This window comes from Heteronotia binoei, chromosome 3 (genome assembly GCF_032191835.1).
Source record: "Heteronotia binoei isolate CCM8104 ecotype False Entrance Well chromosome 3, APGP_CSIRO_Hbin_v1, whole genome shotgun sequence".
NCBI lineage: Eukaryota > Metazoa > Chordata > Lepidosauria > Squamata > Gekkonidae > Heteronotia > Heteronotia binoei.
In genome coordinates this window covers 23,318,137-23,344,551 of record NC_083225.1, presented here as the reverse complement: position 1 = coordinate 23,344,551, position 26,415 = coordinate 23,318,137, and the positions used below count along the sequence as shown (strand labels likewise).

Genomic DNA, 26,415 nt, shown 5'->3' with positions numbered 1-26,415 from the left:
TTTGCAGCAGTGCTGAGTGAGAATGACTGAATATTTGTGTTCTGCACGACGCCCTACGTGAAGATGAAAAGGAGAAGTGGGTTTTTAAAAGGTATTTTGAAGTAAGTGTCTTTACCAAATATGTCAAGTTGTGTTTATGCAAAACCAAGTAAAAACCACAGTTTGAAATCAATAGTAAACAGTAGAAAACTGTGTAGCACAATAACAATTATGACCATTTCTATATCCAACCTCTAGTGCAGTGTTTCCCATTTGCAGGGTCGTGACCCGATACCGGGCCACGGAAGCCTCACTACCGGGTCACAAGAAAAGCCAAAGCTAGCCCCACCCCCAGCAAAGCTAGCCCTGCCCCCAGCAAAGCATGACCTCTGCTCTGCTTCCTTCCTGCCCCCGTCTCTATTGTGCAGAGAAAAGCTAGCCTTGAAGACTGACACAAGCTGCAAAGCCTGCACTCCATTTGGCTTCCTTCCTTCCCCCGTCTTTCTGTTGTGCAGAAAAAAGCTAGCCTTGGAGACTGACACAGGCTGCAAAGCTTGAGCTCTGTTTGGCTTCCTTCCCCCGTCTCTGTGTTGTGCAGAAAGGAGCTGGGCTGCCTCTCCCCCGCTCCCAGTGTTTAAAAGAAAAGCTGGAGTCCACTGGCACTTTAGACCCATGAAATGTTCTTCAAGGTATGAGCATTCATGTGCTTTGCAGTATGTTCTTTTGGGGAGATTTCCTCGGGAGGCCTGAGTGGCAAAGAAGGGTGTGTGTGTTTTTTACAGCCGGGAGGGGTGGGGAGTGGGCATTCCAGTAGCTATTTTTTTTACCAAATGACCCCTGGGCAGAATTGTTGCTGGCTGGGATCATCTGATGGTGGGAAAGGCTTCTTTCTTTCTTTCTTTCTTTCTTTCTTTCTTTCTTTCTTTCTTTCTTTCTTTCTTTCTTTCTTTCTTTCTTTCTTTCTTTCTTTCTTTCTTTCTTTCTTTCTTTCTTTCTTTCTTTCTTTCCCTGCAAGTGATGCTCTGTCTGTATTCTTGGTTCTGGGAGGGGGGGAAGCAACAGTGGGAGGGCTTCTAGTGCCCTGGCCCCACTGGTGGACATTCTGGTGCTTTTTGGGCATTGTATGAGAGAATTTTGGACTGGATAGTCCACTGGCCTGATCCAACATAGCTCCTCTTATGTTTTTTCTTTCCATGTCTTCTTTTCCTCTCCTTCCATTTTATTCTTCTTTTTACTTTTTACTTTCCTTTTATTCTTTCCTTTTACTGAATGAAACTTTTCTGTTCATCATACTGTTGTTGCAGACATAGGAGCTCTGCCAATGAAAAGTTGGCACCCCCAGTTGTAGCCAGGTGGCCTTTCTATGAGATTTCTGTGTGAGTGAGTGAGAGTGAGAGGTGTCGGGCAGAAAGAGATTATTGGAGATTACTGTAGTATATCTCAACAGCACTGGAAGTGATGGCACTGTGAACTTGGCACCATTTTACTGGTCCTGCTTTTAACAGCTATCTGACACCAAAATTAAACTCCTCCTGTAGATGTTAAAAAGGATGAAAGAAGTTCACTGGCTAAATATCTGCAAAACAAGTTGCTTTTAAAGGCATGGGAAACACAGCCAGTAAAAAGCTGAAAGTCCCTCTCAAATATCCTTTTTGGAATAACTATAGAAAAGCTTGTATGAACTTCGTATAACTGGAAATTAATTCATTAATTGCAGTACAATTCTCTGATACCTTTCACAGCAATTTCCCAGTGTTTCAGCCAAAGAAAAGTATGAAAAATAGCTGTCAAAAGATTTTCTTGAAACCAAGCAAGCTTGTTGTTTATAGCTTAAGGCACAGTTCCAGTAGTAGCAGCTGAAGGAAGGGCCTACTAAATGTTTCAGCATATTTTGAGGTAGAACAGCTGTCAGGGCCCAGTGTGGGTGATAAACAGTTCTGGCATTCCTGATGGCAATGGGAACAGCACTCCCAACTGCATACATTGGCCAGTGCTGTTGTGGAAGGGGTGTGTAGGTGGTGCAGGCAATTGAACATGGGCATTAGGAGTGCTTGCAAGCTGGAGAAGAACACACAAACAGATAGGTGCATGCAGGTGTGGAAGTGGAAAAAGAAAACCGCCCACTTTCCACCCCCATTTTGGCTCAGCATGTGTTTCAGAGAGATTTTTCTGAAAATGAAGTTACTTCAGAAGAAGAGGCAGGTTTGGGGGAGTGCCCTGGAAGTGACATCACATGAAAAGGTGGAGTTTTGGTTCAGTGTGTCCGGGACATCGCTTGGCCCTTGATACCACAAGAAATGGTATAATTCCTGTCTTCTGGCTCCACCCCCAAAGTCTCTTGGCTCCACCCCCAAATTTTAAGTGTGCCACGAAGGAGAAGTGTAAAAATAACTGGGCCACAGGAAAGAAAAGTTTGGGAAACCCTGCTCTAGTGTATTATAATAAAGCAAAAAAAATGAAGCTGATAAATAGGCACTGTCCCTAACAAATGTCTATAAACAATATCAGTGCACAGTCCAAGTATTATTCTAAAAGTGTCCTGAGGTGGATCATTGAAGAATAACAAAGGAATGGATGCTGCAGTCAAGTCAAGAAGCTCAGGACCAGTTTCGGTAGACACCTTCAACTTTTAGGCTTCACCTGCAGCCATAAATATCTGTTGGCTATGGAAGCTCCAGTCTGTATTCATTCAAGTAGACATAGTGGAAATACTTTGTAACTGGAATTGGAGAAGCAAGTAGACCTCTTCTCCAGAGGCCAGGACTACCAATATAGTTGAAAGGGGCAGATTGACCTGTTCTCCAAAGGCAAGGCCTACCAATATAGTGGAAAAGGGTGGGCAAACTTGTTCTCTGGAGGACGGGTCTACCAATATAGTGGAAAGGGGCGGGTAGATCTGTTTTCTGGAGGACAAGTTCACCAATATAGTGGAAAGAGGTTGGTTAGATTTGACTTGATTCTCTCTTATAATGTTTGAATTCTTAAAATATAGTTTAAATATAATTTAAAAGAATTTATCCTGAGATTTTTACACAGTTATGGAAGTAATCTAAAATAATTTATGCAGTAGTCTAATTTAGACTTACAACTTTTTAAGGCTACTAGTTCTCTGCTCGCAAGGTAGCATTTCTGTTCACTGTACTTCGCGGCCAAGATTGCGTCTGCAAATTCGCGCCCGGCACAATTGTTTAAAATAATTGGACATTTAACTACACTGCCCCAGGGCGGACCAAACGTCAAAGAATTAGAAATAGGCTGTGAGGCTTTTGCGAAATTTTTTGCAGACAAAATCACGTCGCTCCGCCAGGACCTGCCCATCACCTTAGATACAGCACATGAGCCCGAGGCCCCTTGCCTGTCTTCTGATTTAATTCTGGATCATTTCGACCCGCTCAGCCTGGAGGAAGTTGACGGAATTCTCTCCTCTGCGCGCCCTACAACTTGTGATTTGGACCCATGCCCCTCCTGGCTAATTAAATCCTGCCTGAGGGAGCTTGAATGTCCTCTACGGGACATCATAAATAGATCCCTCTCGGAGGGGCGCTTCCCATCATCCCTGAAAGAGGCTTTGGTCCGACCCCTCTTGAAAAAAAAGTACAGCAGACCCGGCCGAATTGGCAAACTACCGACCGGTCTCCAATTTACCGTTTTTAGGTAAAATGATAGAGAGGGCAGTGGCGTCGCAGTTGCAGAGTTTTCTGGATGACGCTTCCATCCTAGACCCTTGCCAGTCCGGCTTTCGCCCGGGTCATGGGACGGAGACAGTACTGGTCGCCCTGGTAGATGATCTCCAACGGCATCTGGATCGGGGCGGTGCGGCGGTGCTGATGCTGTTAGATCTGTCGGCCGCGTTCGACACGGTCGACCATCGGCTACTGACCCACCGCCTCGCCGATATAGGGGTGAGGGGGTCTGCCCTACAATGGCTCTCCTCCTTCCTCGAGAATCGGGGACAAAGGGTGGCAATTGGTGGTGAGCGGTCCCGGAGGCACACACTGGATTGTGGAGTGCCTCAAGGGGCAGTTCTCTCACCAATATTATTCAATATCTATATGCGCCCTCTTGCCCAGATTGCCAGGAGATATGGACTTGGGTGCCACCAATATGCAGATGACACCCAACTCTATCTGCTGATGGACGGCCGGCCTGGCTGCGTCCCTGAAAATTTAGACCGGGCCTTGCAGGACATGGCAATGTGGTTGAGGGGGAGCGGGCTGAAATTGAATCCAGCGAAGACAGAAGTCCTTTGTCTGGGTCGGGGCGCCCGGGAAGGGGAAATACCTCTCCCGGTCTTCGACGGGGCGCCACTGAAAGCGGCGCACCGGGTCAGGAGTCTGGGAGTTTTACTGGAGCCTTCTTTATCAATGGAGGCCCAGATTGCAGCCACTTCCAAGTCAGCCTTTTTTCACCTGAGGCGGGCAAGGCAGTTGGCTCCCTTCCTAGAGCGCCAAGACCTGGCAACGGTACTTCACGCAACGGTCACCTCGAGACTGGATTACTGTAATGCCCTCTACATGGGGCTGCCTCTGTACCGAACCCGGAAGCTGCAGCTGGTGCAGAACGCAGCGGCCAGACTGTTGTTGGGGCTCCCTAAATGGGAGCACATACAGCCTGGGCTGCGCGAGCTGCACTGGCTGCCAGTTACATACCGGGTTCGTTACAAAGTGCTGGTCATTACCTTTAAAGCCCTATATGGTCGAGGACCTGTCTACCTTAGGGACCGTCTCTCCCCATACGAACCCCAGAGAGCACTGAGGTCAGCTGGAAAAAACTTGTTGACCACCCCCGGACCGAAAGAGGTGAAGCTGCAATGTACCCGTAACCGGGCCTTCTCCTCTGCAGCCCCGAACCTATGGAACCAACTTCCAGAGGAAATGCGGGCCCTGCGGGACCTTGAACAATTCCGCAGGGCCTGTAAGACCTTCCTCTTCCGACTGGCTTTCGCTGACGAAGAAAGAAATTGCTAATGATTACCGCCATTATAAAAGCACAACTAGCATTAGCACTTTTATCAACTTAATTAAGTGATTTTAAACTTATCAGAATTTTTAATGTTTAATGTTAATGTAACCTTGTCTTTTGTATAAGGGAAACTGAATGATGTTGTTAGCTGCCCTGAGCCTGCTCCGGCGGGGAGGGCGGGATATAAATAAAATTACCTACCTACCTACCTACCTACAACACCGTGGAACGTAGAGGGAACAGTGCTCCAGATATGAGTGGAATCACTAGAGAGCAGCATGCCTCTCCCCACTGCCAATCCAGATAAAAGAACATTGAAAGCTGCTGAAAGATCCAGAAGAATCCCTCCTTTCACGTTGATCAGATAAGCTGTTTCATTGCCAAATCCAGTACTAATCTAGATAATCAGCCTTAGCTAGAACTGCCTGAAATTATAACCATCTGTTCAAGCATCATTGTGATCATTTGGCAGCTAGAAAAAGTCCTAGGGCCTCTAGAGTGGTTCTTGAGGACGGGAGAATTGCAGTTGGAGAAATAGCTAAAGAAATTCTAGTATTTCTTAGTCTGGCATAATTAGGCAGATTAGTTAGCAGAGATAAGACATCAAAAATGAGCTAAATACATATTACTTGTTGAATCATGAATTTTACTGATTTTTTTAGACATTGTTTTGTTTTGTAAACATTCTTTCTGTAGAGTTTGCTTTCTAATTTTAGGTATGGGACAATAGTTGCAGTTGGCATTTTCATCTTTTATGTGGTGAAATCAAGCTTTGGTTCTGAAGAATGTGATTTGACGAAAATCCAGTATATGAGCTCTGAGCATGCAAAGGTTGGTAATGTACACAGTTTTGGCAAATTTTGCTATTCCATAACAGTCAGATGTATGTTCACCTCTTTCACATTCATTTATGAATTGTCACTCATTCTGGATTCTTGTGTAATTGTGGAAGGTATACTGGTGAGCAAGTCTGTGAATGAATTGAGAAATGAAATACAACCACAGTAAACCTATGAAAACAAGGTTTGTTTACAAAGCCTGCCGTTGCACCATTATCTGAAAAAGATAGTTGTATTTGCTCCCACTGCTCTTCTTATACTTGTGGATCAGGTTGCTGGACTCCTTATTCTGGAAGACCAGTGTGTCTTTGTACACATAGATTGGGATTCTGTAATGTCACAGTGATGAATTCACTGACTGGCCTGAATTTTCAGGAGGGACGGTGGCTCAGTGGTAGAGCATCTGCTTGGTAAGCAGAAGGTCCCAGGTTTAATCCCCAGCATCTCCAACTAAAAAGAGTCCGGGCAAATAGGTGTGAAAAACCTCAGCTTAAGACCCTGGAGAGCCGCTGCCAGTCTGAGTAGACAATACTGACTTTGATGGACCAAAGGTCTGATTCAGTATAAGGCAGCTTCATATGTCCATATGAACAGTATTGGATTTATCTGTTATCCTTTCTGGGTTCCCTTGGGACATAAAACGGTTGTTGAAAAGCAAATTCCAAAAATTGTGTAGGTTGATCAAACAATAAATGTTTCATCAATCAAAAATATGTTAATGAGAAAGAGGAATTGAACCATAAAACAAAAGATATAATAGAAACTTTCCAAAACTAGTATAAAAATCAATACCATTCTAAGGAACCTTTCTTAGATAAGATATTGCGGTTTTTAAAAACCCACCCCTGCTTAAACAACTCTCCCCACAACACAGGACACTCATGGAAGAGCAATCACAGTTTAGGAGGTTCACGAAACTATTAAGTCTTTAAAATCGAATAAGTCCCCAGAAAAAGATGGCTTTATAGCTAGATTTTATAAACAATTTAAGTACCTGCTTTCTGAACCTTGAGTCAAAACCTGTAATCATATACTTTCAACAAGATAGATCCAGGTGGGAAGCAACAGTAGCACCTTTAAGACCAACAAAGTTTTATTCAGAATGCAATGTATACGAGAGCTGACATTCTGAATAGAACTTTGTCGGTCTTAAAGGTGCTGCTGGACTCCTGCTTTGTTCTACAATCTCAACAAGCCATATTCTCCCTTCTTGAGCTCAGGCAAAAATTATAGTGCTACTTAAATGACAGAGACTCGATGAATCCCAGTTCCTTTCAACTGATTTCCATGTTGAATCAGGATTACAAAATTTTTACAGCTACTTCAGTCTCCAGACTTAATTTTTTAATAGGGCATTATTATCTCCACCAAGATCTGGCAGGGTTCGGATCATGACAACACCCACCCAGCTTTCAGTGTTCTCCAGTACTGCAGACAGTTGTCTATTTATAGAATGTTTTTATTGTATTTTATTGTTTTATCCTATGTTGTACTCCGCCCTGAGCCCTACAGGGAATGGGCGGAAGAGAAATATACTAAAATAAATAAATAAACTTCCTTTTTTTGATAGGTAGAGAAAAAGCCTTCAGATACAGTAGAGGTACCTTATTTAATTTTATTATTAGAGAATTTGATATCAAAGATTTCAGGTTTCCATGGCTGGCATCATCATTAGGGTTTGTAGAATCTTTTGGGCTCAAGTGCCGTGTTCTACTGGAGAAAGTTTTTCTTCCAGACGTTTCGTTCTCCGCAGCTGAAAATGAAACGTCTGGAAGAAACTTTCTGCAGTAGAACTTTCTCCAGTAGAACACGGCACTTGAGCCCGAAAGATTCTACAAACCCTAAAGAGAATTTGATGTTTAGAAACAGTTCTTTAAGAGTAAGTCATTCTTTATATGATTCACCCAAGGCTGCAGTGCATATAAATGAATTGGACTCTGAGGAATTTATTTTACAGCAAGGCACCAGATAGGAATGCTGACTTTCTCCTTTGTTATTCGCACTAGCGATAGAACCCCCTCGCAGACTATTGGGGCAGATCCCCATAAACTAGCCATATCGATAAAAGACCAACAAATTAAGCTTAGCCTTTTTTGCTGATTATATGACAATATTTTGTACAAACCCTGAAAATTCCTTACCAGCAATTGATGCGCTATTAAGAATTTTAAATATAGTTTTGGGGTTGCAAAGCAATTCATTAAAATCAATTATATACCCTATCCAATTATCCCAAATAAATCAGGAATACGTTCAGACAGAATATAATTTCAAATAGGTTGATACCTTTTGGTTGTACCGAGGCTTGAAAATTCCTATTAACATTCAAGAAATCTACACTGTATGGTTCTATAACAGAGGTCCTGAAAAGTGTAAGACCTCAAATTTGTCTTCTTGAAGAAGAAAATCATTTTAAAAAACCTTTTTATTTCCAGAATTTCTTTTTTTGTTCAGGGCCCTCCCTATAATGATCCCTGAGAGTCTTTTTAAAATTTGGCAAAATTTGCTCTCTAATTATATTTGGAACAAAAAGCAGCCTGCGGCAAGTTATACCACATTGGGATGGCCCCATGATTGTGGTGGGCTGGCTCTCCCAGATCTTAAAAGCTATTTTGAGGCATCCACTCTTCTTGGTGCTCTTAAATAGCATGACCCAGCTTTTCATACTGCTTGGGAAATGATTTGAGAATCAATATTTAGATAGTAGATCCTATCAAGAACTTATTTGGGCAACACCTAAAAATAGGCCAATCAATAGCATAAAAACTCTATGCCTAGCAAATACTTTTAGAATTTGGGATGAATTGTCACTTTATAGCACCCAAGATATCACCTTTCATAGAATCATAGAGTTGAAAGGGACTTCCAGGGTCATCTAGTCCAACCCCCTGCACAATGCAGGAAATTCACGGATACCTCCCCCTAAATTCACAGGATCTTCATTGTTGTCAGATGACCATCTAGCCTCTGTTTCAAAACCTCCAAGGAAGGAGAGCCCACCACCTCCCAAGGAAGCCTGTTCCACTGAGGAATCGCTCTGTCAGGAAGTTCTTCCTAATGTTGAGCCGGAAATTATTTTGATTTAATTTCAACCCATTGGTTCTGCGTTGAAATGAAATAAAAGCTCAAACTTAATCTGATTTGTAGATATTATGGCTGAAAACCACTTGGCTGAAAAACAAAAATTAGAAGACAGAATTTAAATAAACCCTTAAACTGGTTTGGATTTTTACAAGTTAAGCACCTTAGAGACTTGATATCCCAAAACTATGACCATCTTCTTTACCACCCACTCATGGAATAGGGCGCCTGAGCCAACCCCAATCGGGACATTCCAAGTCTAGGGATTTTTGTGCCCAAGCCACAGTGGGCATGCCCAGAATGCTCGCCGGGATAGGCACAGACATCCCACCAGTTCTCTTTGGACTGCTGCACTGATCAGTCAGTCTCCTCAGCTTCAGTTGGTACAGTTCCAGATTTTCTTATTTCCTCATTGTTTCTTCATTATCGGATTCTCCATCCCTGCTTCTCTGCTTATTCTTACTTCAAAAAAAGAAAAGGAAAAGAGGAGGACTTTCTTTCTAGACTTTTACCACCCTTCAGGGTGCTCCCTCCCCACTGCCTTATCTACCATTAACTGCCTATGGGAAAGCATTGGGGTTGCTTCAAACACTGCAGTTGCTGTGGAATTCAGATTCCTTTTCCCAGTGGCCACTCTCTGTGCCTGTAGTGCCTTGGAGAAGCGCACCAAGTCCATTCATGCACACACACTGCCAGTTTCTCCAGACAAGGAAGATCTAAGTGGCTTGTTTATCTGCAGTGGCACTCGGATTAGCGCTTTTACCAGCCAAAATGGTGGCTTTCACCAATCTTCTCTACATTGACAGCAGTACCCTTGGGTGATCCTGGCTCACTTAGCCTATCCCAGGGGTGTTGAACTCATTTGTTATGAGGGCCAGGTCTGACATACATGAGACCTTGCTGGGCTATGTGTGTACCTACTTAAGATTAGCTAGCAGAGATATAAACTTTCTAGAACTTGTGGCTGCGGAATATGCACTTCAGACTTCGAACCTCTGGTGTCTGCAAGGACAGTTTCCATCTTCACAGACAGTACCTCAGTTATATCAACTGTCACATTTAAATACTTGGCAGTTAACTCTGTTCACCATATTTTCAAATTTGAATAATCAAATTTAGTTCTGTTGTATACCATTGCTTGTTTTGATGATTGTTACATCCTGATTGAGCTTAAGACCTTTGGTCATAGAAGCTAATAAATGGAATGGAATGGAAATATGCAGTTTCTGTCTGAAGTAGTAACTTTTGGTTTACTGTGAATTTTTTTTGCAGTCTGTGTTATATTAATGATATGAAAACCAATCAAAAACATGGTTGCTTGGAAATAAGACCAGTTAAAATCTGAGGTATTTATTTTTAAGTAGAATTGCGGTGCTTAATTAATTTTGCCTGATTAGTTTGACCAACTGAAAGGTGCCTGTGATTAATTTGGAAACAGATTTTTTAAAATTTAAGAGTACTTAAAGAAAAAAGCTGGTGGTCAGCACTGTTGTAGATGAGATGTATTCCTTCTCAAGACAGTGCCATCTCTGAAACGTACATGAAACTTGCAAAATTATGAAAAGCTTAGGTTTTGTGGCAGCAGTATTTAGAAAATGTCATCATTAAAATACAGAGCTCTGAAGGATGAAAAATTACTCTCTCTCTTAATTTTTCGGGCAAGCTCCTACAAGTTGTCAAAGCCCTAATTCCACTACTGGTACCTGCTAGTGAGTGTGATTTTTTGTGCTTCGAACTTTCAGAGCGCGCAAAAGTACGCTGAGCAAGTTTTGCAAGCTGAGTGTCGTCCATCTTTTGTGAAGAAACAGATGAGCAGGTTATTTGCAGAGAAATACAGTAAAGAGACATCTCCATTTCTAAGGAAAGATATAAATGCACAAATGGATGCCTTCAAATACGAGCCACCTTTTGGATTTCACAAGTTGTCAGAAAAACTTCAAGATGTGTTGGATCTCCTACCTGAACATGATTTACCGGAGAGCTTCCAGTTGAAACACTGCAAGCGTTGTGTTGTTGTGGGGAATGGAGGAGTCCTTCATGGATTGGAATTGGGCTATGCACTGAATCAGTTTGATGTTGTTATAAGGTATCCTATGCTTTTCAGTCTAAGGTTATTTATTAAGTATACCGTTCATTCGGTGAAGAGTCTCAGATTTTTGATCCATGGTTGAATGTGTCAGTTCTAATTGGGGGATATCAAGTGAGAAACATGGGAGTATTAAAATGTTTGGGATATGTATTGATTCCTATTTTTGTTCACCTTTTAGATTAAATAATGCCCCTGTTCAAGGATATACAGACCATGTTGGTAATAAAACTACCATAAGAATGACCTACCCAGAAGGTGCCCCCCTCTCTGAACAGGAGTACTATCCAAATGGCTTGTTTGTCGTGGTTTTATTTAAAAGTGTTGATTTGAGTTGGATTCAAGCAATGGTGAAAAATGAGTCACTGGTAAGTAATGACAGTAGCCATATATTTATCAGATTTTTGGTTTTATGTATAAACAGTAGACTCAGAGTTTACAAATGGTTTATATTTCTTCCAGGCAGCTTCCGTTTTGATCTCAAGTAAGAACATAAGAGAAGCCATTTTGGATCAGGCCAATGGCCCATCCAGTTCAACACTCTGTGTCACGCAGTGGCTAAAAAACCCAGGTGCCATCAGGAGGTCCATCAATAGGACCAGGATACTAGAAGCCCTCCCACTGTCCCCGCCCAAGCACCAAGAATACAGAGCATCACTGACCCAGACATAAGAACAAGAGAAGCCATGTTGGATCAGGCCAATGGCCCATCCAGTCCAACACTCTGTGTCACACAGTGGCCAAAAAGCCCAGGTGCCATCTGTGGGGCCAGGACACTAGAAGTCCTCACACTGTTGTCCCTCCCAAGCACCAAGAATACAGAGCATCACTGCCCCAGACAGAGAGTTCCATCAATATACTGTGGCTAATAACCACTGATGAACCTCTACTCCATATCTTTATCCAGTCCCCTCTTGAAGCTGTCTATGCCTGTAGCCGCTACTACCTCCTGTGGCAGTGAATTCCATGTGTTAATCATCCTTTGGGTGAAGAAGGACTTCCTTTTATCAGTTCTAACCTAACTGCTCAGCAATTTCATTGAACGCCCACAAGTTCTTGTATTGTGAGAAAGGGAGAAAAGTAATTCTTTCTCTGCCTTATCCATCCCATGCATAATCTTGTAAACCTCTCTCATGTCACCCCTCAGTCGACGTTTCTCCAAGCTAAAGAGCCCCAAGCGTTTTAACCTTTCTTCATAGGGAAAGTGTTCCAACCCCTTAATCATTACAGTTGCCCTTTTCTGTACTTTTTCCAATCCTATAAAAGTAGCCTTTTAAAAAAGTATTATCAGTGTTATCAACATAGCCAGCATGTATACTGTTCACAGTTCTTGGGTCTTTACATATTAAATCTCAGAAACAGAACAAAGTTGGAGTCCAGTCAGGCACCTTTAATACCAAGAAAAGTTTTATTCAAGGTCTGAGCTTTTATGTCCATGCACGCTTTCTCAGATACAATGAAATGGAAGTTAACAGTTCATATATAGAGACAGATGCAAACTTCCATTTTAGTGTATCAGTGTGTGTCTTAAAGGCACCATCAGTCTCTTAACTTTGTTATATTGCTTTAGACCGAAATTGCTGTCCACCTGGATAAATCTCAGAAAGCTCAGTTAAGATTCATGTACAAAGCTAGAGTTGACTTGGGCATTCTGGAAGAAAAGTTGTGTTGGTCTATCTGAAGGAGACAGAAAGCGAATGTGATGAGTCCCTGATTCAGTTAATGATCTCTGTGTTGCATCAGTCCCATGCATAATCTTGTCAACCTCTGTCATGTCGCTCTTCAGTTGGCATTTCTGCAAGCTAAAGAGCCCCAAGCATTTTAAATTTTCTTCATAGGGAAAGTGTCCCAACCCTTTAATCATTCTAGTTGCATTGAGATGGGTAGCTTTGCTAGTCTGTAGTGGTAGAAAAGAGCAAGAGCCCAGGGTTAGTCTGTCTGTAGCAGCAGAAAAGAGTATGAATCCAGTAGCACCTTAAAGACTAACAAAACTTGTGGTGGGATATGAGCATTCACGCATCACTGGTGACGCCTTCGGATACAACTAGAATGTGAATCCATCTGTCCTGTATATCGGAAAGCGGAGTGATTTCAGATGCCAAACAACATTAACAGGCAAAGGTCAATAGCAGGTGTGATTGTTTCAATTTTCTCTATTGGGTCATTTAATATCTTTTTCATATGTTCCGTCAAAGGTGCCACCTGAATGTTTCGTAGATACTCTTCCACTTTTTCTTTACTTACATTCACACCCTTGAATAAATTTGCATAGTATTTAAAGAATTCTCTTTTAATTCCTTCTTGATCCACTACTGTTTTCCCATTTGCCATGATTTTATTTATAGTCTTATTTTCTTTCCTTTTTTTTAATTGCCAGGCCAGGTATTTACCAGGTTTGTTTGCACTTTCAAACGATTTCTGTTTCAAATTTTTTAAATTCCATTCTAATTCTTTATTCAGCAAATGTTTAACTTGGGATTGTAATATCGTAATTTCTTTTATTAATTTTTTCTTCCCTGGTCTTTTTTTTAAGTCCTTTTCTTTTTTATCTATTTCATTTTGCAGTGCTGACAGCCTTTCTTCTCTTGCTCTTTTGTCTTTATTATTCAATGTAATTAATATACCCCTCATTACTGCTTTATAAGTGTCCCATACTGTTGGATATTCCATATCATCCGTTTCATTTATTTGGAAGAATGCTGCAGTCTCCTTTTCTAAGAATGATACAGTGTCTTTATTTTGTAGTAAATCCTCATTAATTCTCCATCTTCTTGATTTTCTTTGCAATTTTGTTGACCAGCATATTGGATTAGGTGTGATAGGCAGGCATGGAGAAATCAGCATTGGTAATGAGAAAGGAAACCTAAATCTCAGTTCAGTCCAGGTGGATGCGTTGTCTGGAGTTTCGTTATCAGTTGCAATTCAGCAGTCTCTCTGTCAGCTCTGGGACTATCCTCACTTAAAGTAGGCCTTCAGGATGACGTGAAGGTAGCTTTATTGATAGATGGAAACAATAGCAGTACACAATGTCGGAACTGGCTCACGTGAGAGGTGTCCAGTGCTTTCTATCCTCCCCAGGACCATTACGTAGCCCGCCAAACGTTGCAGTGTAAAAAGTCCTCGCAAAGCAATACAGATCGGTTCACACCATCCTTTCGCCCCTCCTAGACAATAAGCAGTTTGAGCTGGCTCTGGGATGAGATGAGGCGGCCTTGGGACGGCAGCTCCAGTCTTCTCTCCCAGGCAGAAACGAATACTTGTGCTTGTTACGCAGGCAGAGCTCAGCCTCCCTCAGATTCCCAAAACAAAAGAGCAAGTCAGGACCGAGAGACATCAAAACGGCAAGGCCCCGCGACACTCTCCCCCTGATCCCCCTTTGAAATGCCTTTGCAAAATAACTGCGACTCTCAGGTCAGCAGCCAAATGTCCTGAAAGATTACAATGTCCCCCCCACACACACACACACTGGGTTTTGAATGTTGTGGCTTCTTTCTTCTGCTCACGGACTAATTGTTAATTTGCAGTGCTGAAGAAAAATAATTTTAAAATCTGAGGGGAAATAACAAGGCAGATTGCTAAACTGCACCTCTGTTTTGGCCTTTGTTAATTCTTATATCCTTTTGTTTGGGTTTTGGAATCCACATTTTTTCAAAAGGCCTTTCAAAAGAGTTCTCCTTTCTCATCGCCAATGCATCTTCCTTTCACCTGACACATTTCAGTGGATTACAAATATATTGGCCTCAAATACTGTGTGAAACTATGTGAAATTGGTTTACAGTAATATTGTCCACAAATATTATTCGAAATAGGATTACTAACCTATTTTTGCAGATCAAAAGTAAAAATAATGCACAAGACTGAACTGTGTGCATTATTCTGTGAAGAACCCAAAACTGACTAAAACACTTGGCTAAGATTTGAAGTTCTCTTTGCAGTTATTTTTCTTGTGTTACCATAGTGACTAAGTAAGAATAAATTTGGCACAGAAGATTTGTTTGCACTGCACACTGTCAGATTTGCAAGGAAGCCAAGGGAAATGGGAAGCCAATGATTGGCAAAAGTAATCCTTTGCTGCCATCTACTGCTTTTTCTAGGTTAATACACTCTGCTCTTTCTGGTTAATACGCTCTGCAAACCTTTTTATATACCATTTATAATTTTTTTTACAAGTAGATTTATTTTGGGGACTATGTTATAGCATTTATAGTAAATATTAATATTCAATAATTTGAAGTGATTGCTTATACAAAATTGAGTCTAAGGCAGTTTAAGCAGATCACCAATTTATATAGTTATATGATTAATGTGTTTAAGAGTATATGGTCTTTATTATGTGGATACGTGGAAAGGCAGTATAGAGTTTTTAAATGCAGAAAAAAGTTGGCTGAACTAAAGAAGATGGCAGCCAGAATGAGATCAATCAAGAAGAATATTAAGTCAGAGGAGGACTTTGATATAATTACTGAGAAGGTAGAGAACTCCCTTTCTCGACAAATCAAAACTCAGTTGCAACAAAACATCAAAGACATATAAAAGATAAGGACTGAGATCTCATCTGGATTGCAAGAAATAAGCCAAAAAATTAAAAAAAATTAAGACAAGGCAAAAAGAATTTGAAGGCAAACAAGACAAAATTGAAGCATTACAACACCAAGAAAATTCCTTGAAAGTAGCAAATCCAAGAATTGAAGTTTTAGAAACAAAACTTAGAAGAAACAATCTGTGATTTTGCAGTATCCCAGAATCCCTCTGCATCCAGGACTTAGAAAATATATTCTAAAAACTAATACAAAACTATTTGAAGGTACAAGATGGTTTCTGGGAAATTGAACAAATATTTAGAATTAATTGAAGACATGCAAGACAAAATAAGCTACCAAAAGATATATTGGTCTGTTGGACCCACAAAAATTACAAAAGTACAGTCCTATTATGGCATAGGAAAGAACCATTTAAAATTGAGGGACAAGAAATACAAATATTTCAAGGCCTTCCACTGGACACAAGGAAAGGAAAGAATTTTGAAATCTGAAACAAATGCTTCAACTGAAAAACATAAGATATTCCTTAAAAAATTCCCATTGTTTAAATATTCCTGACAAAAGGGCAAAAAAAATAACAATGGTGGAATAAGCAGAAGAACTCCTGCAAGAATTTACAATGTGTGACAGTGATCAAAGTTCAAGACTAGAAGATGCTGGTCATCTGAAGAAGAGATAAAGAAAAAAAGGCAAGAAAAGAAGAATAGAGGGAAAATAAATGAGTTCAAAGTAATCTCTGTGAATCTGAATGGACTAAATTCACGCTCTAAATGATCAAAAAATTTCAAATCGAAGAAATTTAAAGGAGACATTATGTATAGACATTACCAAGATTGGGTAATGTCTATATTACCTCTGCTCAAACTAAGAAACTGAGCGTAGCGATATATATTAACAACTAAAACTTGGAAGTCTTTGAAAAATTAAAGGACCAGAATGGAAAATAACCAACAATACCAATGAAATCACAGTATCAACAATAAGGGAGGCTAGTAAGGTCTACATTAGGGAACTCCTATTGACTATAGCTGCAAGAACAAAAAAGAGAAAAACAAAGATTCTTTAAAGAAAACCGTAAGATAAACCTGTTGGAACAAGAGCATAAAACCACTGGTAACAAGATTAAGCTGTGAAGGAAACGAAACAAAGAACCAACGGGATCTATTAGAAGTAGAAGAAATGCAGAAAATATTCAGATATTTAAAACAGACATTCTGGATTTGCAAACAAACCATGAAGATATGTAGCACATTATTTAAGGAAAAAAAGGGGAGGAGGAGAAGGATATCATTAGGAATTGAAATTGAATATTCTATTCAGAACAAGAAATGTTGGAACAAATAAAAACTCCCCCCCCCCAAAAAAAACCCTCTTTACAAAGAAGAACCCGTAGATGAGGAGGAAATGGGAGAATACGTACTTGAGATACCAGTTAAAAGATTTATGTCCAAGCCCAGAAAAATATTAAATCAAGTGATAAATAACAGTACAAGAAATCAATCGTGCTATATTGATGGCTTGGCAGCAAATATTACAAATGCTTTGAAAACATTAATACTTCTCCAAAAAACAGGAGAGAAAGCAAATACCACCAACCTGTTGAGAAGCAAATATAACTCTAATACACAGTGAAGGGAATGGTCTACTACTTCCACAATCTTACCAATCTCATTACTAAACAGGTTTTAAGATTTTCGTAACAATAATGACTGAAAGACTAAGAAAATGCATTCCAGAATTAATTCATGAAGATCAAATGAGATTTATTCCAAAACGATGCATGAAGGACAACATCAGATATCTGCTGGGTGCAGTTCTAAGAGAAAAGGAGGAGAAACAATATTCTTGATGATGTGTCTATTTTTGGTACTTCCCTGGTTCCCTGGTTCTTATGATGCAGAACTTCCAACTGTGGCATGAGGACATTGTGAGTTCTAACCTATTCCCCATCCATTCATGAAGGTTAGAGTTGCTGATGGATCCCATACCAGCGATTGACTCTGAGTCCTCATGTTGCACAGTGCTATCCTTATGCTCATTTCTGATGCCAAGCATCTGTGCACTCCTTACATTGCTTGATTGTGACTTTTCTTGGGTTTTGGTCTGCTGGGGACCCAACGCTACTTTGTATTGGTCTCTCAGGCTCCAAAAAGGACTGGTCAGCATCCTCACACAACCTGACCTTGTGAATTGGTAGAGATTATCACACTCTGTCTTGAGTGCATGGTTGTTCAATGCCACTTCACATGTCAAGGCTCTCTCCAACAGAGTGCTGCTTTGCTTTGCCACACTCCTGCTTGTATTTCAGTTGGGCTTCCTGTATAAAATAGTTCTGAGTGGATGTCAGTGTGGGAAACTAAACATCTCTTGTGAAGGCTATTTCCATGGTCTCTTCCCTTGAGAGCTTCATACCCATCTTCACTCAGTGAGTTTGCTAATCTACCAGTGTGGGGCTTCACAGAAGCCACAGTGATGAAAACTGTGTTGCACTTACCTGTGACTGTTGTTCAGTGAGTGGTCTTCTATGCAGGCACACGTCCCTCCCTCCTGCTCCTCTCTGGAATCTTAGTTTCTTGGGGTCTCTGGCAGCAACATGGAGAAAAAGGAGGGAATCCCTACTCCTGATCATATGATTGTTTTGGCAGAAAAGTGCCAGAGGAGGGAAGGGCTCTCCTAGTCTGCTAAAAAGCTTCAGAAATCTTTTCCACAGCTGGCCATGGTCCCAACGTGCCTGCAATGAAGACTGTACAATGAACAACAGTTACAAGTAAGTGCAGCCCTGTTTTCATGAAAGCCAGGAAAGTAGCCTTGGACTTCTGTTTTTAGAGTTACATTGTTATGATGCATACTGGCTGAGTTATGTTTGTAGCAAAAAGTCAAGTGCACTTATCTATTTCAGGTTCAGTTTGACATGGTATGTGATGAATAGATTGGGGTGGCTCACCACCACCCCACGCAAGGTTTTTTCCTCCTGTCACAGTTTCAGTTTCCTATTTGCCCCACTGCACCAGAGTCCCTAGCATGTGTCAGACCCCAGAGTCAAGGAGCACACAGTTGATAATTCCAGACGTTTATTCCAAGCATCTTAAGGCAATACAAGAATTTGCTGAAACTGGGGTGCCAGCCCGGAGGCATCACCTATATACCCTCGGTGAGCCGTTATCATTTCAAGCAAAGCGCGGCAAAAACCAGCGGGCACATTTGACAGGCAATCTACGTCCCCCTTCCCCCCCCTTCTACTACAGTCCAGGTGCAAGCTATTAATTCCCTTACTCTCCTCCAGCCCGACCTTGGTTACCATGCTAACAAGCAGCAAAGATAATGGGTAGGGATGCGCTGTCTAGCAAAAGCAAAAATAGCCTAAAGCAAAGCAGCAGCTACGTATTACAGATTAGGACACAGGCTGACCCATTCAACAGTTACGAATGCTCAGGGTCATCCTCCAGACAATAATAGTTTGTTATGTGACAAGAGGATACTGGTTGAGGTAGACTCTTGACAGCATGGAGATAGGATCGGTACCCACATGTAACTCACTCAGGCGTGGAACACTGAGGTCAAACTGACAGGGCCAAGATGGTTTCTTTTAAAAAGTGACCTGGAATTTAGTTTATTTAGAAATTTAACGCTTTTGTTAAAAGTAACCTTTAAAACCTAACCAGCCTTAGAACCCTCTGCATCTAACTCTGGCTGTCACCTTCAAACTCCCCCGGTACGCCTTCTATTGGTGGCTCCTTGGTATCGGGGGCAACATTCCTAGCTTTACCTGTCACAGGTTATTTACAAATTCCAGCAGAGAACTGCAAACCACATGAGCTAGTTTTTGCCTTAGTGGCATTAAACCCGCTAATGTGCAAGTCCACCCCCACACAGTCTTCTTTTGTGGACTTCAGGTACTACTGAGCTGGTGCTGGAATGCTGTGGTTGTTTCCCTGGGCTTGTTTGTTCTCTTGAATGCACTTATTTATTCCCTTTGTTTTAAAGACCGGCATGAGATAGTTCCATGTTTCAATATTCATTTCCAGTATAGTCAGCTGTCCCAATGTCCGTGGCAACAATTGTTGGCTTGTTGTCCCTTTTGCTATTTTATTAAATGATGAATTGTGAGTAATCAAGCCAAGAAGGTCCATAACTGAAATCATAAACAAGCATCCATAGCAAACAGACAGAAATTTGTTGTTTCTTCTTCCCTATTTTTAATTCTTAGTGGTCAGTCACTTGAAGAATCAAAACAACATAACGTGTTATACAGTGACAATCCTAGGTGTGACTTCTTTTATTTCTCAAAATGTAATCAGTGTCATATTTTGGAATACTTCTTTCTCTGTTTAGCCACTCTGGATCCGATTGTTCTTTTGGAAGCAGGTAGCTGAGAAAATCCCTGTGTTGCCTAAACAGTTCCGCATCTTGAACCCCATAATCATTAAAGAGACAGCTTTGGATATTCTGCAGTATCCTGAACCTCAACCAAAGTTCTGGGGATGGAATAAGGTATGTATTCATCCCTAGCAATAAATGATGCTGTTGTCTTCTGGCTTCTGTGGAGCCACTATAAAACATTGTTTTTTCAGTTATTCTGAGGCTTCTTTATAAAATGGCATGTTGCTGAAAGTAAAGCTAATTCAGGGATTTTTACATTGGGGGTATATGTTATGATCAGGAATGGGTAGAAACCACATTTTTGTTCATATGAACTGGGAGGTTGGTGAGCCGAACCAGTTTGTATGGGTTCATGACCCCTGCTTTCTGCTCCCCATGGCTTTTAGCAGGGAGTAGAAAGCAGTTTAAATAGCTGGGAGCCATTTAAATAACTGCTTTCTGCTCCCCATGAAATGGCTCCCAGTCATTTAAACCAAACAGCTGAGCTTTTGTGAGGAGCAGAAAGCAGGATATCGGAGCCAATAAACTCCTTTCTGCTCTTCACAAACCGCCATGAACTGCCATCAAGATTTGTGAAAGTTGGGTTCTTCGGTTCATTAACATAGCTTTGCAAACCATGAACTGCCCAAAATTCATGGAGAACTTTAGTTCGTGAGCCAGTTCATGCCCATCCCTATATAATTAATTATAATAATAGAGGCATGTGTCCGCCTCATGATTCTGAAAACTTAAAGAAAGGGCTACCATTTCCCATCAAATCTCCTCCCGTTTCAGAACAACACTTTGCCTTCAGCGTTGTTTCTGAAGTTTGCTGATTCTGAGGAACAAAATTTCAGGTTGTTCAATAGACTGTTACAACAAGGGAAAGCAGGAAATTTCTGTTCTGCATGGTTATTAAATGGTATTTTCTGACAGGAAAAGGCTGTGCATTTCCTGGAGTTCAGAAGGGTCTTGTCCTGTTGTTAACTTAGGAAAGCCAAGAACTGTAAGCAGGAAGGGTCATTTCTGCATTGTTGGTGGCTGTGCCCGGAAATCAATAAATTTTGGGGGGAAATTAAACCCATAGTAGACAACATCATAGAGGGAGACATTCCCTTTACACCAGAATCCTTTCTTTTAAATTACTGGCCTAATATAAAACTTTCTCAGTTGAAGAAAGAATTAGCAACTCTTTTGTTGATGGCAGCAAAGCTCTTGATTGCCCAATATTGGAAACGAGATGTGTCCCCTAACAAACAGCAATGGTTGACCAAAGTGTGGGAAGTAGCAGCTCTAGATAAATTAGCTATACAAATAAGAGTATTAGACATACAACAGAAGAACAATAACTTTATTGAGAAATGGTTTCCTTTCTTTAACTATATAAATTTAGAAGAAGATTTTGAAAAATATATTCCAAAAAAGTATATTAATTTTTCATATTATTGAAGATTCTTTTATATTACAAATTATAAGTTATTTATTGAATGATAATGTACTATAAACATGGGTGAAATGTGTAACAGTGGAAAACAATCAAAGGGTTTAGAGGCGCTCTACTTAACATGAATGATATTTATGCCATGACTATAATGTACGTATATCATTGTAAGTATTTGTTGTTGAGTGTGTATTTGATTGTTGGTTTTGGTTGAAAAATTAATAAAAAATTTAAAGTATTTAAAAAAAAAAAAGGAAAGCCAACAACCTGTTTGTAGGATTGGGGGACCACAAGAAGGGTTGTAACATTTCTGCTCAAACAGTCTCCTGCTGGATCATCCTACAAATTCATCAATGTTATAAAGAATGTGTAGAGTGTCCACTGTAGACCACACTGCATCCCACCAGGGCCCAAGCCTCATCTTCCACCATGAGCAACAAAATCCCTCCTCAGGACATCTGCAGAGCAGCAGCGTCTGATCTGTCTTCATTCCCTCTTTCATTGTCTCGTACACCACTGACATGGATTCCCAGACCACCTCCTCCAGACAGACATGGATTCCCAGACAGTCCTCCAGACAGCCTCTTCCGATAAGAGCTTTATGCCCACTTCTTCAGATAACTTGGCTCACTATTGTCCCATGTGGGACTGCACAGAAAATGTGGCTGCATTGATCTGTAACTGATGCTCATTGAGTTTCCTTCTGTGCAGGCGCACATTCTTCCCTCTATCTGCTCTGTGGGCTCCTCTGGAACCCCCAGTAGGGCCACTTCTCCAGTGGCAGCCTCACTAAACTGAAGGAGGAAGCGGAAGGCGAGGAATGCCTGGTGCTGTCTGAAGCTTCTAGAATGTCTGTGGCAGAAACATGGCATGGTTCCCATATGGGCCTGCGCAGGAGAACACTCTATGAACAGCAGTTACAGATAAGTGCCACCATGTTTTCTCTTCCCATCCACCCCTCTTTATAGTGATCTGGTTGGGCATTGTCTCCCTTGTTTTGGATGTCTGTTGGTAAGATGCCAGCTCAGGTGCGCCTTGAACTTTAAAAAATTTGAGCCCAGTGTTTTTTGCCAGCAGCGACTAAGCATATGACACCATCTCTATGATCATGAAACTAAAGCTGTGCTAATTAGAGTTTCTTCTTTGCTCCTCTTTTAGAATGTACCTACAATTGGTGTCACTGCTGTTGTTCTGGCTACACATTTATGTGATGAAGTGAGTTTAGCTGGCTTTGGATATGATCTCAGCCAACCCAACACACAGTTGCATTATTATGATAATCTTTGCATGGCTGCAATGAATGGACAAACGATGCACAATGTGACCACTGAAACAAAATTCCTTCAGAAGCTGATAAAAGAGGGAGTCGTGAAAGACCTCAGTGGAGGCATATACTGTGACTTCTGCCCCAAAACAAGCTGATGATTGAAGCGGATCCCACTGGTGTGTATTTTTGTAGGCACCTCTTCTCTAGAGAGACCCTGTCAGTATTTCCATCGTGCAAATGCTTCCGTTTTTAATGTCATAGCTGATTTTTTTTTTTTTTTGTATTTCATTTTCCATAAGAAATTTGGGTAATTAAGCTTCCCATATATGTATTTATATCTATTAAATGGTTTAAGCGTGAGACAATGTCTGGGACATTTTTAAATTTTGGTATAAGTTACTAGCGTAGTGAAACACTTAGACAAGTAGTGCTGTGTTCTAAAATATAAATAAAAAATCCAGTGTTCTAGACACAACAAGAAAAAACTTAGTAATAGCCAGTCATTTGTTTACAAATATACAATGTACAAATCCCAAATATATGGTAAGTATGGACTATGGTGGGTCGATCCAGTATACTGTTTCAGATCTTCTTTGGGTCCAAGGATGATTTCACAGAAGCCAGACTGATGGGGATCTAGGATGGAAGCATCCTCCAGAAAGCTCTGCAACTGTAGCGCTACTGCCCTCTCAATGATCTTTCCCAAAAAAGAGTAAGTTTGGCACCATTCAGTAGTTTGCCACTAGGTCCAGTGCTGGTTTTTTTCAAGAGACGGCAGACCTTAAAGAGGCAGTGGGAAAAGCCCTTCAGAGAGTGATCTATTTATGATATTCCATAAATATTTATATTGGGATTTATACCCCGCCCTTCGCACCGAAGTGTCTCAGGGCGGCTGTCATAACTCCATCCGGCATAACTCCATAAAGGCTGTCATAACTCCATCCGGCAAGCTTTAATCAGCCAGGATGGGCAAGAGTCCATATCACACGTTGTTGAGTGTACAGTGGAGAGGATTCTGTCAACTTCCTCTAGGCTGAGTGTTGTAAAACGATCCAAAACTGAACTGGAAGATAGGCACAGAGTCTCGAGTTCACATACTCTTTCAAATGTGTCAGGGAGGTTGTGACGGAGCAACGAGAGCCAGTTTAGTGTAGTGGTTAAGTGCGCGGACTCTTATCTGGGAGAACCGTGTTTGATTGCCCACTCCTCCACTTGCACCTGCTGGAATGGCCTTGGGTCAGCCATAGCTCTGGCAGGAGTTGTCCTCGAAAGGGCATCTGCTGTGAGAGTTCTCTCAGCCACACCCACCTCACAGGGTGTCTGTTGTTGGGGAGGAAGGTAAAGGAGGTTGTAAGCTGCTCTGAGTCTCTGATTCAGAGAGAAGGGCGAGGTATAAATCTGTAATTCTTCTTCTTCTTCTCCGCGAAGAAAGTTGCAAAAGCTTCACAGCCAATGTCCAGTTCCCTAACATTTGGTCTGCCTTGTGGCAGGGTTGAAAGAGACCAAATCAAACTAAACAATTGTGCCAGGCGCGAATTTGCAGACGCAATCTTAGCTGCAAAGTCAGTTTTCTTTGCAGCTTTGATTGCCGTCTCATAGGATTTCATAAATTCTCTATGGGATGTCCTAGTCTCTTTGTCCCAAGTACGCTGCTGCTGCTGCCTCTCTAGCCGTCTGAGCCTTCTTTTCATCAGCCGCAATTCCGGGTTATACCATGGTGCCAGCTTAGAACGAGGGCACAGACGATGCCGGGGGGTTATCTTCTCAATGGCCATAGAGAGCCGGTCATGCCAGAACTCCACTAAATCATCTAGTGAGTCGCCAGGAGGCCAGGGATCCTGTAGAGCCATCTGGAACCACACTGGGTCCATTTGACGCTGCAGGCAAGCTAAAATATGCTCACCGCCTAAACAGGTTTGAGATGGAACATCCATACGGGCCTTCAAGACATAGTGGTCCAATCATGGCACTGCTTCCACAGTGATCCAGTCCACTAAAACTCTCACTGCAAAGATCAGATCTAGCATGTGCCCAGCCTGATGAGTGGGAGTTGTTACATGTTTGGAGACTCTCAGTGTCACCATGGATGACACTAGATCCGCCACCTGAATGGAGCTTGTGTTATTGGGATGGACACTGAAATCACAGGATCAAAAGCCTTGGGTGTTCCAATGCTCAGCCTGTTACAGCTTCCATCAGGAACGATAAGGCGCTGGCTGGTGCGTTAGGCGGACGGTACACCAGCCAGATAGCCAAACCTTTCCCAACACCCCACGCCAGACCAGCACGTTCAGTGCCGTCAATCTCTGGAGATGGGAGGGCCCGGAAGGAGTAAGCCTCCTGTATGAATAGGGCCACCCCTCCCTCCCACCCGCTAGTCCATGAGTGGTGAAAGACTGAGTACTCTGGGGGACCTTCTTGGGAGAGAGCTACTGTCTTCCTGTCTCGCACCCAAGTCTCAGTATGCAGGCCAGGTCCATGTCCTGCTCAAGCAGGAAGTCCCGAAGGTGAGTAATTCAACCTGGCCCCACTACCTGCTGCCGTTGGGATGGGATACAGGCTGGAAGGAGACTGAACTTCTTCATGTCTCAGCCGCCTTCCCCTAAATCTATGCCTGTTCTCACCGTCATACCTTCCCCTCCCCCGGACTACTGGGATCCTCTGGTCGGTCGTCCCCTATTGGCAGTCTCCACAACAGCTTCAGACCGATTTGTACAATGTACAGCTTACAGCCCTCTATTGCTCTGTAGTGCTTCGCTGTCTATTATTGCCAAACTGGATAGTTGCCCTCCCAAGTCTAAACCTACAAGTAACCCAAATTGATCCCACTACCAAACTAATCTATCCTAACAGTTAATTAATTCTAAAAGTCCCACCCCTCCCTTAGATTATACTACCCAATTAATTAGCCAAAACCAAAATAGCCATTTAATTCCAAAAATCCCATCCCTCCCCTAGTTAATACAACCCGATTAATTAGCCAATAATGCAACCACTTAAACCAAATAGCCGATTAATTTTTAAAAATCAATCAATTTACACCCATTTTTTTACCCAATTAATTAACTACCAATATAAATAATAATTAATTTAGCAGCCGAATGGTCTCAATTCCAATACAATTCTACTTAGACATAAATTTAAATTCTTACAAGGTTTGCAATGAAAGACAGTCTGATGGCGAATATTGACTAAAGTGCAGTCATAGTGCAGAAGCCATCTCTCTGGTTGTGTTGGTCTTTTGGGGCAATTCCCTACTTATACAAATGGTGAAATCAACTGTCGCAGAATTTTAGGTTGGGTCTCTTATGAAATGGGCACCAAGTTTCTCAAACATCTACTAACACCTTAAGTTTCCATATTTCTTTTTGATTTGGCCATTATAATTATTGTAGATGCAGTTATAGCATTTGGCCACCGGAGGTCTCAGTCTTTCCGAACCATAGCACTACCCTCTCTAAAGGCTTACAAGTAGGTTATTAGGTATTAGGTCAACTACTATGACAAGAAACGAGATGAAGGGGGAAGCCATTGGCATAAACCCAGCAACTAGGAGTTGGGAAATGGTTGCCTGAGGCGTTCACAGCCATTATTGTTTATCGTTTATTTGGCTGCAAAATTATTTACTGCTGAATGACACAAGTAGCTGTGTGTATGAGGTCATAAAAGCCTCCTTAAGCTGTGGATTTTTTGGCTCACGCTGCTGATCTGGACCAGAGTGTAGCTAGACTGCCTCTGTGTGAGATTATGCCACACTAATTGGGACTTAGAATCTTGGACTGCTCTGCAGAGACAGTTTCTTCTGCTGAACAGCCTAAGAGAGGGAACAGCCTTCGCTGATTTAAAACATCTTCTGTTTG

At 41.6% G+C, this 26,415-nt stretch overlaps 1 protein-coding gene across 2 annotated transcripts; it reads left to right on the top strand.

The window, feature by feature from the left end:
• ST3GAL5 (ST3 beta-galactoside alpha-2,3-sialyltransferase 5) lies at nt 1-22,915 on the top strand. 2 transcript variants are annotated; one of them, XM_060233581.1, is made up of 6 exons: nt 1-101; nt 5,658-5,772; nt 10,604-10,947; nt 11,129-11,315; nt 19,821-19,979; nt 22,447-22,915. In XM_060233581.1, the coding sequence occupies exons 1-6, from the start codon at nt 64-66 to the stop codon at nt 22,708-22,710; spliced, it is 1,107 nt and encodes a 368-aa protein (XP_060089564.1). In that variant the 5' UTR covers nt 1-63; the 3' UTR covers nt 22,711-22,915. The 2 variants fall into 2 exon arrangements, with proteins under 2 accessions (XP_060089564.1, XP_060089565.1); XM_060233582.1 differs by lacking the exon at nt 19,821-19,979 and having other exon boundaries at nt 9-101.
• Nucleotides 22,916-26,415: the final 3,500 nt, after the last annotated feature.